The following is a 13,706-nucleotide window of genomic DNA, read 5'->3' on the forward strand; positions in this document are numbered from 1 at the left end:
ACCTACGTCGATAATTATCAGTACACATGCCACCGACTACACTAATTCGTTGCATTTATGAGAGTACTACGCTGTCTTTTGCGATATTTTGGGGCGCCTTTAGTGAGATGGAAACATCCCAAATCTGTAATCATGTGGCGCGGTGATATGTAGACACTCCTCACCTGATAAGTCAACACAATTGTCGAGCATTCGCAAAGTCGTTGATGTGTACATATTTGCGTTACTCAACCCGACTATCGGTGTCGACAGTCCGTCGCATCAGGTTGTAACATGGGTGTATTCTTTTGAGATTGGATTATTGCATTGAGCGATGGAAAATGTTGCAATTAAGGTATGTTTTGTGTGTCTAAATGTTTTATCTATTGCTATCAGCTCGCCGCGGCTGCTGCCAGGGAGCGTATTCCAGTGGAATACGCAGCTAGATACACGGATTTGTTGCTGGAGGAATCGCGCAATCGCAATGACAGCAATGCTGATAGTTATCATGCCGATACAATACACGACACCGTGAGCGATTTCCTCCTCCAGTTCGAGGAAAAGATCGCTCTGAATCTCGATGCCACCGTCGCCGAGCTTCGGCCTGATTTGTCTAATGTGCAGCATAGGAGGAATCGCTACACAAGCATATACGACTCCAGCACATCCGACTCCGCTGTTTTAACAGGCGCTTCGTCGATCACAGGTAGTAGGAGACAATGCCTGAAAAGCTTTTTCGACGGCAAATCCTTCGTGGGGAGTATTCCGCTCAAAAATGCCGCCAGGCGATATATACTGGGAGAGCTGGAACTAGATGCCGTCCGAAATATCGCGAGGCTGTCAGGTTTGCGTGCCAGGCAGACACGCGTTGCGGCGAGTAACGCCGTAGGCGCACAAAACGGTGCCGTCTCAACTCCTGCAACAGCCACACCTTCAGTGGCACCAGCCAGCCGTGATGCATCCACCAATGTTGCCACGGCATCTCAACCCACATCTAAGTCTACGGAATCGCGAGTATCAGGCGGAGTAGCCAATGCCGTGCCACCAGAGGCTTCTCCAGTCATCTCCAGGCCCGAGATCAAGCCAACCCCTAAAGCGGCCCAACCGAAACAAGACCCGCCTGCATATCTGAACACAAAGAAAGAAATCTCTGAATCGCATGGTGCCACTAAGGATGACGAACCAAATCCTAGTGGCACTGTCAAACGGCAGTGGGAGGCCGGCGCCACTAAGGCAGCAACAGACGGTACGCGGTTGGCTGCTAAGAACACTAAAAGGACAAATAACACTGATCCGGGTTTTAAAAGTGGTATGGATGTACTAGTAAACGACTGTGAGGAAAAGAAGGCACCACTCAATATCGGCTCGGACAAACCCCGCCAGTCATGCGGTCTGAGTTACCCTTCCAAGACGAATTTGAACAGTTTAGTTACGTCTGGGAATACAAATCAAAGTTCCAAGCAGAAACCGCCTGTGGATGAGCGATATGTACCTCTGGTAGGTGCTGATCTCACTCCCGAGATCATCAACGTTGTGTTGAATATGAAGTTGGACGCAAGTTTGTACAATATTTGCGAGGCTGACATTGCAGGTCTAAATGAAGTTAAGAAAACGCTCAAGGACAAGGTCGTACAGCCAATTATGCGACCCGACCTTCACACGGGATTGCTGAGGGCGCCCAAAGGTGTGCTACTTTTCGGCCCGCCAGGAACGGGGAAGACTACGCTTGCTAAATGGATCGCAAATTTGTCTCGCGCCAATTGTTTCGAGGTCTCTCCCAGCTCTATAACTAGCAAATTTCATGGTGAAAGTGAGTCTATCATCAAGGCACTTTTTAAGGTGGCTCATTTTGATAGCCCCTCTATTATTTTCATCGACGAGGTGGACGCTGTGCTTGGCAAACGCAGCACGAACGAGGCCGACCTCTCTATACGTATGAAGAACCAGCTGCTGCAAATGATGGATGGTTTGCACTGCGGCACGAATGATGGAACAGTGGTGGTCATTGCGGCCACCAATCGCCCCATGATGTTGGACGATGCGGCGCTTCGACGATTCGGAAAACGTGTTCTGATCCCACTTCCTGACTTGGAAACCCGCAAGGCGTTTTTGCATGACACTCTACGCAAGAATTGTAACGGAAATTGTGAATTAAGTAGTGATGAATTGGACCAGATCGCTGCATCTACGGAAGGATGGAACGGCAGCGATCTGCTGGCTTTGTGCACAAAAGCAGCCGAATATTCTTACGACGACACCGTTGAAGCATACGGTGGGATCGAAAACATTCCGGACGCTAGCGTATTTAGGGGTCTAGTCATAGACGACTTTATCCGTGCTCTGCGGCGGGTACGCCCTTCGAATGCGGCCAGCAGTGATTTCTCATTCGAAGAGTGGCAAAGGCTGTATGGTTCGCACTGAACTTTCTTCTCAGATATATAATAGTGCTTAACTATTGTTATGCTTGCATATTGTAGTGTGCTATGTGGCTACATGACTAGGGCCGGTTTCGATTTTGCGGGGCTAACACCTCACGCTGCTGTTGGTTGCGGGTTCCACGTCGGGCTGTCGCCCATCGTAACTGGTGCCATCTATCCTGTCTGGGCAGGAGCACATTCGACACAACAGTGATCGTCATAGCCATGTAGTTTTCACGGGTTATACATCTCCACGCTGCTGATGGCATTCCGTTACTCGGGATGTCTTATCTCTGGTAGTTTACGCCCCGATCCCCCGTTACTTTGTCGTACATTATCCTTTCATTTCCCCAACACCTCACTTTTCATCCCTTTCAACCTCTCCCGTCTGTCTCAGTCTCACTTAACGTGGCTCCCTATCTCCTTCCACATCGCCACGTTGCCGCCTCTTCCAATCCCTCGACAATTTCGCTCCTTATCCCCTCACCTTTTTACACTGCCATAGCATTCTCTAAAGACCATTTCCCGCCTTCTCGCCTCCTACAACTCACTCCACCCCTTCATTTCATTCACTTCCTTGCCTCCCTGCTCACTCCCCTCTCCTTCATACACGTCCCCCTTTCCTTCGGCTTATTTTTCCCCGCCTTCCTTTCACGCACCTTAATGCCCCTTGCGCCACTCCTGTGCACCCTCCTACCTCGCAATTCGCCTGGCTCTCTGGTCGCGCCCCTGATCTCCTGTCTGGCACCATGTTGGTCGCCGACCGGAATGGCGAAGATGCCATACGATTCGCAACATGCCACATCAAGGCACATCATGCACGTTATGAACACCCCGATATGCGACACTATTGACGCTTCATTTGATTACATTGTGCAATTACTTTTCCGAATGCCGTATCACAACCTGACTGGCCGGCACCTGTCGCCGCAACTAAGATCATGAAAATAATGAACTAATATTATGTGTTGCGAAGTATTGTTATACGCGAGATATTAGTAGTTATTTAAGCTGGTCTATGAGATCATTGGGATCATCGTCAAAGTAGTCGGCGTCGTAGAGTGAGAGCATCTTCCTGCTATTGGTGAGCAGCGCCTTGACGTCGATGAGGTGTGAAGCCTTAGACCTGATGGCATGAGAGCACAGGTACAGGATGTCCAGGCGGTACAGTATCGTGTATGAGAGGAGAAGTGCTGCGGCCGACCACAATGCGATGAGCGTGTAGATGAAGGGCATCCTGACTTTGTAGAGGAAGTCGTCCATGCGGGTCATAAGTGATGCGATAGGTTGACCGTTGACAATTTTTTCCAACTTAGAGATGACATCAGAGCACTTGAGTGATGTCTGCGGTGTGCCCTCCGGTGGCGTGAACCCGTGTAGGTAGAGGAGGGGCATAGCATAGGGGCATGAGTGGAGTGATGCGCACTTGGTGTTACCATGCCCTTCTAAATCATAACGTAGTTTCTTGAGTGACTCCCACAGTCTGTCCGGCAGGTAAACCGCCCAGATGAGGTAGGTGTGGGCGAAAGTCGGAGAGTACAGGGAGTACGCCCGATAGGTGATTGGGGAGCAGTGTTGAGGGCAATTGGCACGATCACCGCTGCAGCCAACCAGTGTGGACAAGGTACGGGGATGTGCATTGTCGTGGATGGTGTTGAAAGCGTCTGTACCCCTGATACCCCGGACGGCGTGAAGGTCGTGGCGACCAAGATGGTCCCAGTCAGGGCAGTTGGGATGCGGAGTGGACAGGGCAGTTCCCAGGTTTGACGGTCCTTTCGAATGTGATAAGTACAGCTCATTTCCGAAATGATGGAAGAATGAGACAAGCTCCCCGGTTGTGCGTGGCGTCCGCCTGGTGAGGCAGTTGAGGTAAGCGGACAATGTCAGCAAGGGATCATCATCGACGCTGCAGGTGGGAGAGAGGAGGTAATAGAGGTAGCTGGCATCTTTGGGGCTCTTGCCGAAATAACCTTTTCTGAATCCCATCCTGATACGACTCTTGAGGCAGACGTCACACGGGTTGTAGAAATAAGTGTTATAGTTGGAGGCGTCAGTCAGGAAGGCCTGGAGAGGGGAGTCAGCAGATACGGATTGCCCATACTGACAAGTTACCCAACCACCATGTGACTTGTCCCGACTACACTGCGACTTTAAGAACTCCAGCTGGTGGTGGCAGGCGTACACGTAGTCACGCAACTGGCAGAGGAGCCCGGCGGGGTCGAGAGAGTAGTAATAATTGCGATACTCTGCATTGAACTCGGGAATTGACATAGCGTTCGAAATGCCTTTGTCCTCAATCCGGTATATAACGACCGCAGCGTAGTGGCACGCTTCTGTCACTTTGGCGGTTACATGGGAAGCGTCCAGCGTGGAGGGATCACCGATTACCTCTACAGCATCGGAGTGCTGCGAAGGATATAAAACGTCGTTGTTTTGTTCATTTAAGATGCTTTTGACGTGCTTCTCTATTATATAAATATAGCTATACTGAGTCAAGCCCACAAGCCAGTAAAGCATTTCCCGGATCGTCTGGGGAGGAGGCAAATGATCGGAGGGCGGGGGAGGCGACCTGGTTGCTGAGATGGTGGTAAGGGAAGAAGGCTCAACAAACCAGGGTTCACGGCATTGGGGAATATAGGCTTCACTAGTAATTCCTTCGTTGGGTGATTCATGGAAATCGAAACGTTCAAACGGCACATCGGCGTCATGAAGGCCCAATGCGTTCGACAAACCTGACGCTTCTCGTAACTTATCCCGGTTGTAAGCTAAATCCGATTGGGAATGTGGTTTGCCAAATGTCTGCGGGCCGGTCAGAGGATATTTAGGAGGGGTGATGCCCTTGCCATATCGTGATTTCTCAATATCATAATTGAAAAGCGCATCGGCACTTGGCTTATAAACACCCCTACTATGTATCAATTTAGGCTTCAAAACTTCCACTTCTAATTCAGGCAAATGCTGACCTCGACCACTACCGGGAGCAAGGCTACCAGATGCAGCAGATCGCGGGGTCGAAACCTTGGCTGCCTGATTGCGCACTGCCTGTGGAGATACTGTATTCTGTGTACCTAACGAAGCACTATCCGACCCCGCACCTAGCACCGCAGCTTGAGCAGGGAGCTTAGGGCTTACAGCAGGACTGGCGGGAGGGGTTGGAGTGGACATTGCCGAGGATTGAAGTGTGGGCGGAGGCGGTTGTATCCCCTGTGCATCTGGAAGATGAGAAGACGCTGAAGCAACCGGACCAGTAGGCCCCAGCTGACCTGGATCACCATTAGACCCCGGTGCGCCTGTACCACCACCTGGACCATGGCCACCAGGTGACGGATGGCCTGGGCTCGGAGTACTTGTTGAGGAAGTATGTGCAGCTGCTGGTGGTTGAACTAGCTGTTGAGCTGGAGGATCACTGACCTGCAAACTCTTGCCTCCGTCACCCGAACCAGAGGGGCCTTGACCTTTACCATCTTCAGGAGGAGTGTCAGAACCAAGTGGTGCTTGCGATATTTCAGGCTTTTGTTCACTTTGACCATTATTTTGGTTTGGAGATCCTGATGACGCAGCATCCACCAGAGTGCCATCCTCCACCAACTCTACAACATCATCATACTGATCCTCGGCATCTGCTTCCTGAGGGGATGTATGATGGCCATGGGTTTGATCACACTTTCGACCTTTTAAAATGTGTACAAGCGCATCCAGTTCTCCACCGTACCCACCGAGCATCCCTATTACCCCTTTCCACTTCTGATCCAAATTCTCTGACCCATTGCTCTCCGTACCAAGGTTTCGCTCATCAAATATAAAACCATATGGGAAAAAATGCTTGTTGAAATATTCACCAGCACCTGTATAGCGATTTGCCTTAATTTCTTTCAGACTTGACCCCACTCTATCCAAATTCTCTTTAAGCCACCTCGTCATCCTTTTAGCGAACTTTTCTTTGTTAAGATCATCAACTGCTGGCGAATGACCAGTGTTGGAGAGGATACCAGCATTGAAAATCTTTTCAAGTGACTTTTTAAGAATGGCGCAATGTGGTTTCAATTGTTCCCAATCTATGCAGTTTCCGTACTCGTTGATATACCCATCCAGAGCGTTTTCTACCTTGTTATCCTTGTCATTGTCCACAATCTCGCAAAATGTTTTGAGCAATGCAAGAGCGTTTGCCGTGTTGGAAGCCTGTGAGCCAGCATTGGTCAAAGCCGATGTGACAAAGACATCACTAAAGAAATTCGTATGTAACTCTTCCAGTAACTTTGGGAGGTTATCAACCATCTCCCCACCGTAGGTATAGCCACCATTTTTACCTTCTTTCAACTCGCCTTTTTCGAATCCACCAGAAATGACACCATACTTAACGAAGGACGTATCAATGAGATATGTATCAATCTTACTGACACCAGATGTAGACATTGCAACCAATCCAATCGTTTGGTCCGCCCAGTCCCCTCCACCCACCGCAACGAACCTCTTATCCACATGATATTGCAAGAAGTAGACGACGGAGAGCAATTTGGGAATGCAAGCGAGTAGCGTAAATAATACCACACTAGGCGTGTTCTCCATATAATTAGTAGGCTGCGCATCTTTGCACAATTTATCATAGAAGTGTGACACTTGAAAAAGCAATCGCGACAGTGCGGTTTTTATGTTCTGTGCATCTGAATTCTTAGAATAATATATTCTAAGACGCCGAGCCAATTCCTCGGCCACCTGACCTTGCATATGTTCGTCATTTTTCAACCACTCCAGGAACTGGAGACACTGCTTAAGATTGTTAAGCGCAGGAATCTTACTTGTTATCTTCGCCATCTCGTCCACTTCCAATCATCCACCAATCCACGCTCACAAACCAACAGGGACAACTCCCATACCACGTCAGCTGGAAGCGACTAAACTTGTCAAATCTCTACCCTGACCACTCACTACGCCCACTCATTGACAGTATAGCCAGACGGCAAAGTGGGATGAGCAAAAATGCTGCAATCAGCATCGTCAAACTTAAACCAACCACTACAAATGCCGTAAACGAAGACATTTATTTGTCTAGTCAACCCTCAAATATAAGTGGACGAGCAGCGACTTCTGACAAACATCCCACCTACCCGGAGTGAGGCAGGCAGCCAATCCAGGTTTTCAGAACAACAGGAGTAAAATCGGCGTAGCAGCACGTACAACTTACGATAGCAGAAACCATATCTCGATGCAGGATCGAAGAAGGGGTAAGTCCCCTAACCTTTTATCCCGACCCCGCCAAGCACCCTCTCCTCGGTGTTCTGTCACCTTTCGGTCGGCCGACAAAAAACGTACCGGCAGTGACACGACATACGCGCGCCTGGCACCACAGAAGAAACGCTTTCATAAGAATAATTAAAATTTTATTTTAGTCCCAGTGTATTCGGTCAACTACTATTAGAGTTGCCCGGCCACAACTCCACCCACCGTAAGCCACATCACCCAACCACGTGCCACCATGGGCTTGACGAAGGTGCGACATAAACTGTTTAAGTGATGTACAGTACGGCATTGCTATCTTACTCACTGCCACGAGACCGCCTGTGATGCCAGGCGGATATATCATTTCTAGGACGTGACGTCGAAAAATGCCATGTCACCTAGCATAGAGCATTCTGAAATCTTAACACAATCCGCATCATCACAAACATTATAGCCATCTACTTAATGTCGTACTCACATCCTCGGCTGGAGCACTCATTAACTGGCTACACGGATGGCCACTCACTCAGCTTCGTTCCACTGACAAAGTGAAGTGAAGCAGCCATTTCTCACAATCAATGCTGAATAAATAAGCGACTAACACTGTAATGCATCAACTACACTCTCTGCCAAATCGCTGATTAGGTATTACGCTAGACATTAGGTTAGACGGTGGGTTGTTAGTTAGGTGGCTGGGTGAGCTAGGCAGTGGCATATTTATAGTCGTGAGTACCATCAACGTGGTGAATGGCGTTAAGGCGGCAATGACGATCACACGTGGAAGTGCGATTAGGCTTGCAAGTACGATATCTTGCTGAGCTTGCCGACACGTGCAGCGGCGAGTAGCGACTGCGCGGCTATCTTGTGACTTGAAAGTGATCTCAGGTGGGAGCGGATGTGTAGCGTGTCAAGGCGTCCGATCAAGACGTAGAACAGGTAGAGGAGCGATAGTGACCATAGGGCGAGGACAAGGTAGGAGAATGGTTCCCTAATTTTCCAAAGGAATTCGGGGATGTGGACGTAAATGAGTTTTGGCAGCGGCGCACCGTCCGATATATTTTTGCTGATAACTTTTTCTAAGGTTCTGCAGAAATCTCCACATGTACGCTTTGTTTCAACACTATCTCTGCCGCTGAGGTTCGTTAAGCTGTTTAATACGAATCCGTAATTGTACAATGTGGGACGTGTGAAGGCACACTGAGCAATGGATTTGCAGTCCTTTGTGTGATGTTTACCTTCGACTTTCTTCGAAGGGTTGTCAGACTCATAAGCGCTTTTGACTTCACATGATGCAGAGCATATCCTTCCGTGGCACTTGGTACCCGGCGAATTACAGTTATTACAACAATTTTTATACAACTTGTCGAGCAGGTCATAAAACGTTTCGGTGAGATATACGATCCAGGAAAGGTAACGGTTGGCGTTTTTGTTCGAGAACACGAGCCACGTGTTTAAACCAAACGGCTTCATATACCTGCCGCATGTGATTTCAGACTTCCCTTCACAATCGCAGCTGTAGAGACTGTACAAGTCACCGGTACCATGGGTTTTGTGCGCATGATTGCTAGTTAACCAAATTGAAGAAACGTTCAACTGCGGGTACGAAACACCGAAGTATGCTCCAGCAACAGCCTTGTCAAACGCATCCTTTTTGTGTTCTTTTGAATTCTTTCCCCATTCATTAAGGTAACAGAAGTAAAACGAGAACATATCACCGAGAGTCTGCGGAGGCTTCTGCAAAAGACAGATAAATACACCGCACAATTTCGTAAGTGGGCTATCCTGTTGGCCACAGAACGCTCCAAGAACCTTCATAATACGTTCACCTTTGGATGTACGCGAAGCCGTGACACTGATGTCAGCGAATCCCATGGGCGTTTTGCATGGAATACCTCTGTGATTGGACACTGTGCATTCCAGTTTGCATCCAGGTTTGCTGAAGGAGTGAGGCAAGAAGCCTGGCAAACCATCTTCGAGGAATGACTGCAATGGCGATTTTAGGCCGCATTTAGGATGCTGGTCGCACTTTTGGTCAGCATTTTGGTTGGCAATTTGGGGGCACGTTTGACCACCCATTTGGTTGGGACATTGCTTTTCATTGCACCTCCAATCTGATCCGCCAACGTACCTACCATACCAGCAGTCGCGCCAACTAATATCATCTGATTCACGGTAACACTGGACATATACAAAATAAAGTTGATCATAGAGTCTATTCAAAACATCAACGAGCGTGTCGAAGCAGGCACTGGAGCTACTCGGATAATCTAATCCATCAGCATTCGTGCTGAACTCACAGGCGTACCGCCCGTCTGCGTGACCATGGCCAAGTATGCAGATCAATACACGTCTGGCAAAGGCACATACTTCCGCAAGCGTCGGTTTCAGATTGTTGTATTTAATGTCTATAGTGGCAGGCAGATTGAGTTCATCGTCTGGGATTTTATCATACGGCGTCTCCTTATATTTCCCAGGTTTAGGGATGACTTGCTTAAAGTATTTGCATAAGGGGCCATAGACGGAATTATGTGAAAGCCCAGAGAGCCAGTGCAGCATCTGGTTAACATTTGTCGGCGCCTTAGGTGAACCGATGTGCCTCAGGTGGCATACACGAGTGTAGTCGTCTACTCTATCATTCAAGTAACGAAGCAGTAAGTAAATTGGGACGGTGCCTGTTTTATTGACTCCAAGTAGCGCATTGCTGTTGGAGATTGTTACTTCTTTCTCACACAACTCTCTAATTTTATCCCCGGTCATCGCTGCGTCTTTATTCCGCAACTCACCGTCCTGCTTATTCCTACCGGTAACCACATTGTATCCTCGGCTGTAAAACAAAAAACCAAGTCTCTTTCCTTCATCTAAGTTAATTTGATTACTACTGTTGTTTTTACATGCTTTGATCAACTTCCACCATGAATCATTCACCATCTCCAGTATCGTCAGACACACCTTGGCGCAGTTGCGGCCCTCAGGGGTTAAATCGTAATGAGGGGGTTGGGTGGTAGCAAGTTGATTTTCGGCAGGCTTTTGATTCTTAGATGAAGGTTTAACTTCAAGCAATTTACCCATCTTCACCCCCGAGTACCTGTTCACGTACGCGTGGCCGAGTTGCGCGGTGAAGTTAAGGAGGCCGACTTTTAGGGGGTAAAGGACATATTTAGGGGCGTCATTTAAGGTTTCTGCTGAAAATGATGTCAGCGCATCGTCCAACGTTTTAAGTTTATCCGTGACGACATAATCGAAATGTTGGTTTTTATATATTTCTCGCAGGAGAGAATCCAAAGAACTCGCAAAATTTGAAACATCAATTTCTAAACGCATAACTTCTTCCTGCATTAGTAATACACTCATAAATTGTGTAAATGCGTTTTGTACAATTATCGCGGTATTTCTTGCTTTTGAGCCCGATGTTGTCGGAATGCTTTTAATCTCATAAGCTTTGGGAATAAATGTTTTTTTTATTTTACGCAAGAACCCGTTGACACCATTTGCCAAGTCATCTTTTATTAAATTTTCAACATCCCTGAGTTGTTTTTCAATAATATCTTCCAACGCTTCCACTTCAGTTTTCTTCCTTTCACTGTAGAGGTCTTTGGCCTTATCCTGCAATTCCGTGAACGCTCTTTCAATCTTACTGTTTACTTCTTTGCATAGAGTTTCCATGACCCTTTCGGCTTCGTTTGGCGCCATTATAAGCAGCGCTTCGGCTTCTCCGATGCAAGAGGTTAACTCTTTACCAACATCATCGACTTTCTCCATCACGTCCGCAATGCTTCGGCCAAGTTCCGTAACCTGGTCTCTAACATAGTTCAATTCTGCGAAAACGGTACGCTTAGCATCTTTTTTCGTGTCACGAGTGTTGCCAACAGTATTACTCAGGAAGCTGTCAATTGCTTTGTTAAGATCATCTGCTTGCTGTTGAAGATCCGATAATGACCCTGAAGTAGTGGTTTCTTCGTCCATAGTTTGAAGCTCCGTAAGCTTTCGTTTGATTTCGTTCAAATGGTTGGTAATTATTCCATCTACCGCCCCCTGAAGCTTATTTATTCCGGTGCGGACGGCATTAGTAATGAGTTTGAAAATTTGGGGGTCGTTGACTCCGGCGATTACCTTGCCTTTAAGGGCGGTTTTCATTGCATTCCCAACTATCATAGAAAAGTTTCCCCATTCCCCATTTATTACCTTTTTGGCATCGTTGAGATACTTTAGCACAGTTTCTATGTTATAGCCCAAACCACCATTGTTTTTGTCTGCGACTGCACTCTCCAACAAACTTCCCAAATACCCTAACTTTTCTTTCAACTCTTTATCGCCTTCCAAAGCTTCAAGACCTGGAACATGGCCAGGAGTCAATGTCACAGCCATATCTACACCCTTATATAACGCCTTTCCGAAATTATCTACGTACAAGTCAATGTTATTTTCAATTTGCTTTGTTACCTGTACGATGAACGTATTCATATCCCATTCACCACCACCCTGAAAACCAACCAACTCCTCCGGAATTCTAACCTTCGTATACAGATTATTAACTTCATTTAACTTATCACCCATAAGCTTAATCTGTGCCTTAAGAACGGCTTTCTCTGCTGCAACTTTATCTTTAAGCTTAAGTGCACGGCTTACAATAGGGGTCAACCCATCTACTACATCTTTTCCATACGTAGATATGAAATGATCGATCGCATAATTTGCGGCATTTAGAGAGGAATGAAGCCCAGAATTTACCGACTTTAGCAAATTGCTAAATTGCTCAGATTTCAGCTTCCCCAGTTTACTTTGCAAATTACGAATGTACAGTATCAAACTCTGCTGAAGATTCTTGATACGCTGTTTCGCCTTTGATCCGGCATAACTCATAACTGCAAACATTTGCTCATCTGCCAATTTGAACATATTGTTAAGATCCTCATTCCTCACCGACTTCAAAAAATTCTCAGTCGCCTGCTTCAACAAACTTATTTTTGGAGACAATTTTGCTTTAAGATTTCCAGCAATGTCCTTCAATGCTTTTTCCGATCTACCTACCTTGGCAATGTACTGCCCGGCACGCTTTTTCCACTCGGATATCTGGTATGCAATATCATGTTCCTTATCGTAATCAATTAAATTCCTATCCACTAAGACGTCATTTTTGAGGTTTTTAAGTGGTTTCATAAATGCGTCAGTCTTCTTCTTGATTTCCTTTTCAAACCTCCCAATCCACGTATCCACCTCTTTAATGCACTCGCCAAATTCTGCAACCCCCTGACCTATGGATCTTTCAATCCTTTCAAGGACATTACTCAACCTGTAACCTTCATTAAGCTTCTCATCATAAGTTGTCACTGCATCATATGTTTTAACACTCTCCAACACCCCGTGCAAAAACGCCATCACTGCATCACACAGCCTGTCCAGGTCAGAGTACACAATACCACTGCCATCGTAGCCTTTGGAAGTTGGATTGAAGCCTAGGAATTTTTGGAGACCAGTGCAGAGGTTCTCAAAAAGATCTTTACATTGGTTTCCATTAGTTAATCCAATGAGACTTTTATTAAGCCCATCAAGCTGCTCCAACTTGCACTCAATTTCATCATAAGCTTTCTGTTGCGAATCTTCGAGGTGACTTTTATAGCAATTTTTAATGCCTTCACATTGCGATTTAAGGTTTTCAAAAGTGTTGGGGGTAAGGTTTTTTGAATCTTTAAGCTTCTCAATTGCAGCCACTTTGTCCTTACAACAGTTGTAAGATTTGGCAGAATTGAGAAGTTTGAGAAGTGCATCGAAATTAGTGGTATACGCCTTCTCAATAGCCTCATCAATAAACTTTTTCAACGCTTTGGCCAACTCACCAAGCCCATTGTCATTCCCATGCCTCACCTGGAGGAGCCAGTCGATGGCCTCCCGGAGGTTTTCCGGACAATCCGTAAGCTTCTTAGGCGCCGTCATTTAGAAGCGACAGACAAACGTGTGGTTGATCGTATGGACTTACATATGCAATCCGAGGCTGCAGACCTCGACTCCTGCGAAAATGCGATTAGCGCCAGACCCTCGGCATACAATGTTTCAATGCCACCAACTACATTAGCTGCACTCGTGCCAGATGACGGA

General features: G+C 47.0%; 4 protein-coding genes across 4 annotated transcripts; 1 reads left to right on the plus strand and 3 right to left on the minus strand.

Annotated features, from left to right (window-relative positions):
- Nucleotides 1–313: 313 nt before the first annotated feature.
- On the plus strand, nt 314–2,400 carry BBBOND_0300530 (ATPase, AAA family domain containing protein, putative; the record flags this gene model as incomplete). The annotated part of the gene is made up of 2 exons (XM_012912880.1): nt 314–334; nt 376–2,400. The coding sequence occupies 2 exons, from the start codon at nt 314–316 to the stop codon at nt 2,398–2,400; spliced, it is 2,046 nt and encodes a 681-aa protein (XP_012768334.1).
- Nucleotides 2,401–2,965: 565 nt separating this feature from the next.
- BBBOND_0300540 (hypothetical protein) lies at nt 2,966–3,211 on the minus strand (the record flags this gene model as incomplete). Its single annotated transcript, XM_012912881.1, has 1 exon — nt 2,966–3,211. One exon carries the CDS (start codon nt 3,209–3,211, stop codon nt 2,966–2,968), a length of 246 nt encoding a protein of 81 aa, XP_012768335.1.
- Nucleotides 3,212–3,398: 187 nt separating this feature from the next.
- BBBOND_0300550 (hypothetical protein) lies at nt 3,399–7,208 on the minus strand (the record flags this gene model as incomplete). Its single annotated transcript, XM_012912882.1, has 1 exon — nt 3,399–7,208. One exon carries the CDS (start codon nt 7,206–7,208, stop codon nt 3,399–3,401), a length of 3,810 nt encoding a protein of 1,269 aa, XP_012768336.1.
- A 1,194-nt stretch (nt 7,209–8,402) lies between these two features.
- BBBOND_0300560 (hypothetical protein) lies at nt 8,403–13,544 on the minus strand (the record flags this gene model as incomplete). The annotated part of the gene is made up of 1 exon (XM_012912883.1): nt 8,403–13,544. One exon carries the CDS (start codon nt 13,542–13,544, stop codon nt 8,403–8,405), a length of 5,142 nt encoding a protein of 1,713 aa, XP_012768337.1.
- Nucleotides 13,545–13,706: the final 162 nt, after the last annotated feature.

The sequence above is a fragment of the Babesia bigemina genome, assembly GCF_000981445.1.
Source record: "Babesia bigemina genome assembly Bbig001, chromosome : III".
In the NCBI taxonomy this organism is placed as follows: Eukaryota; Apicomplexa; class Aconoidasida; order Piroplasmida; family Babesiidae; genus Babesia; species Babesia bigemina.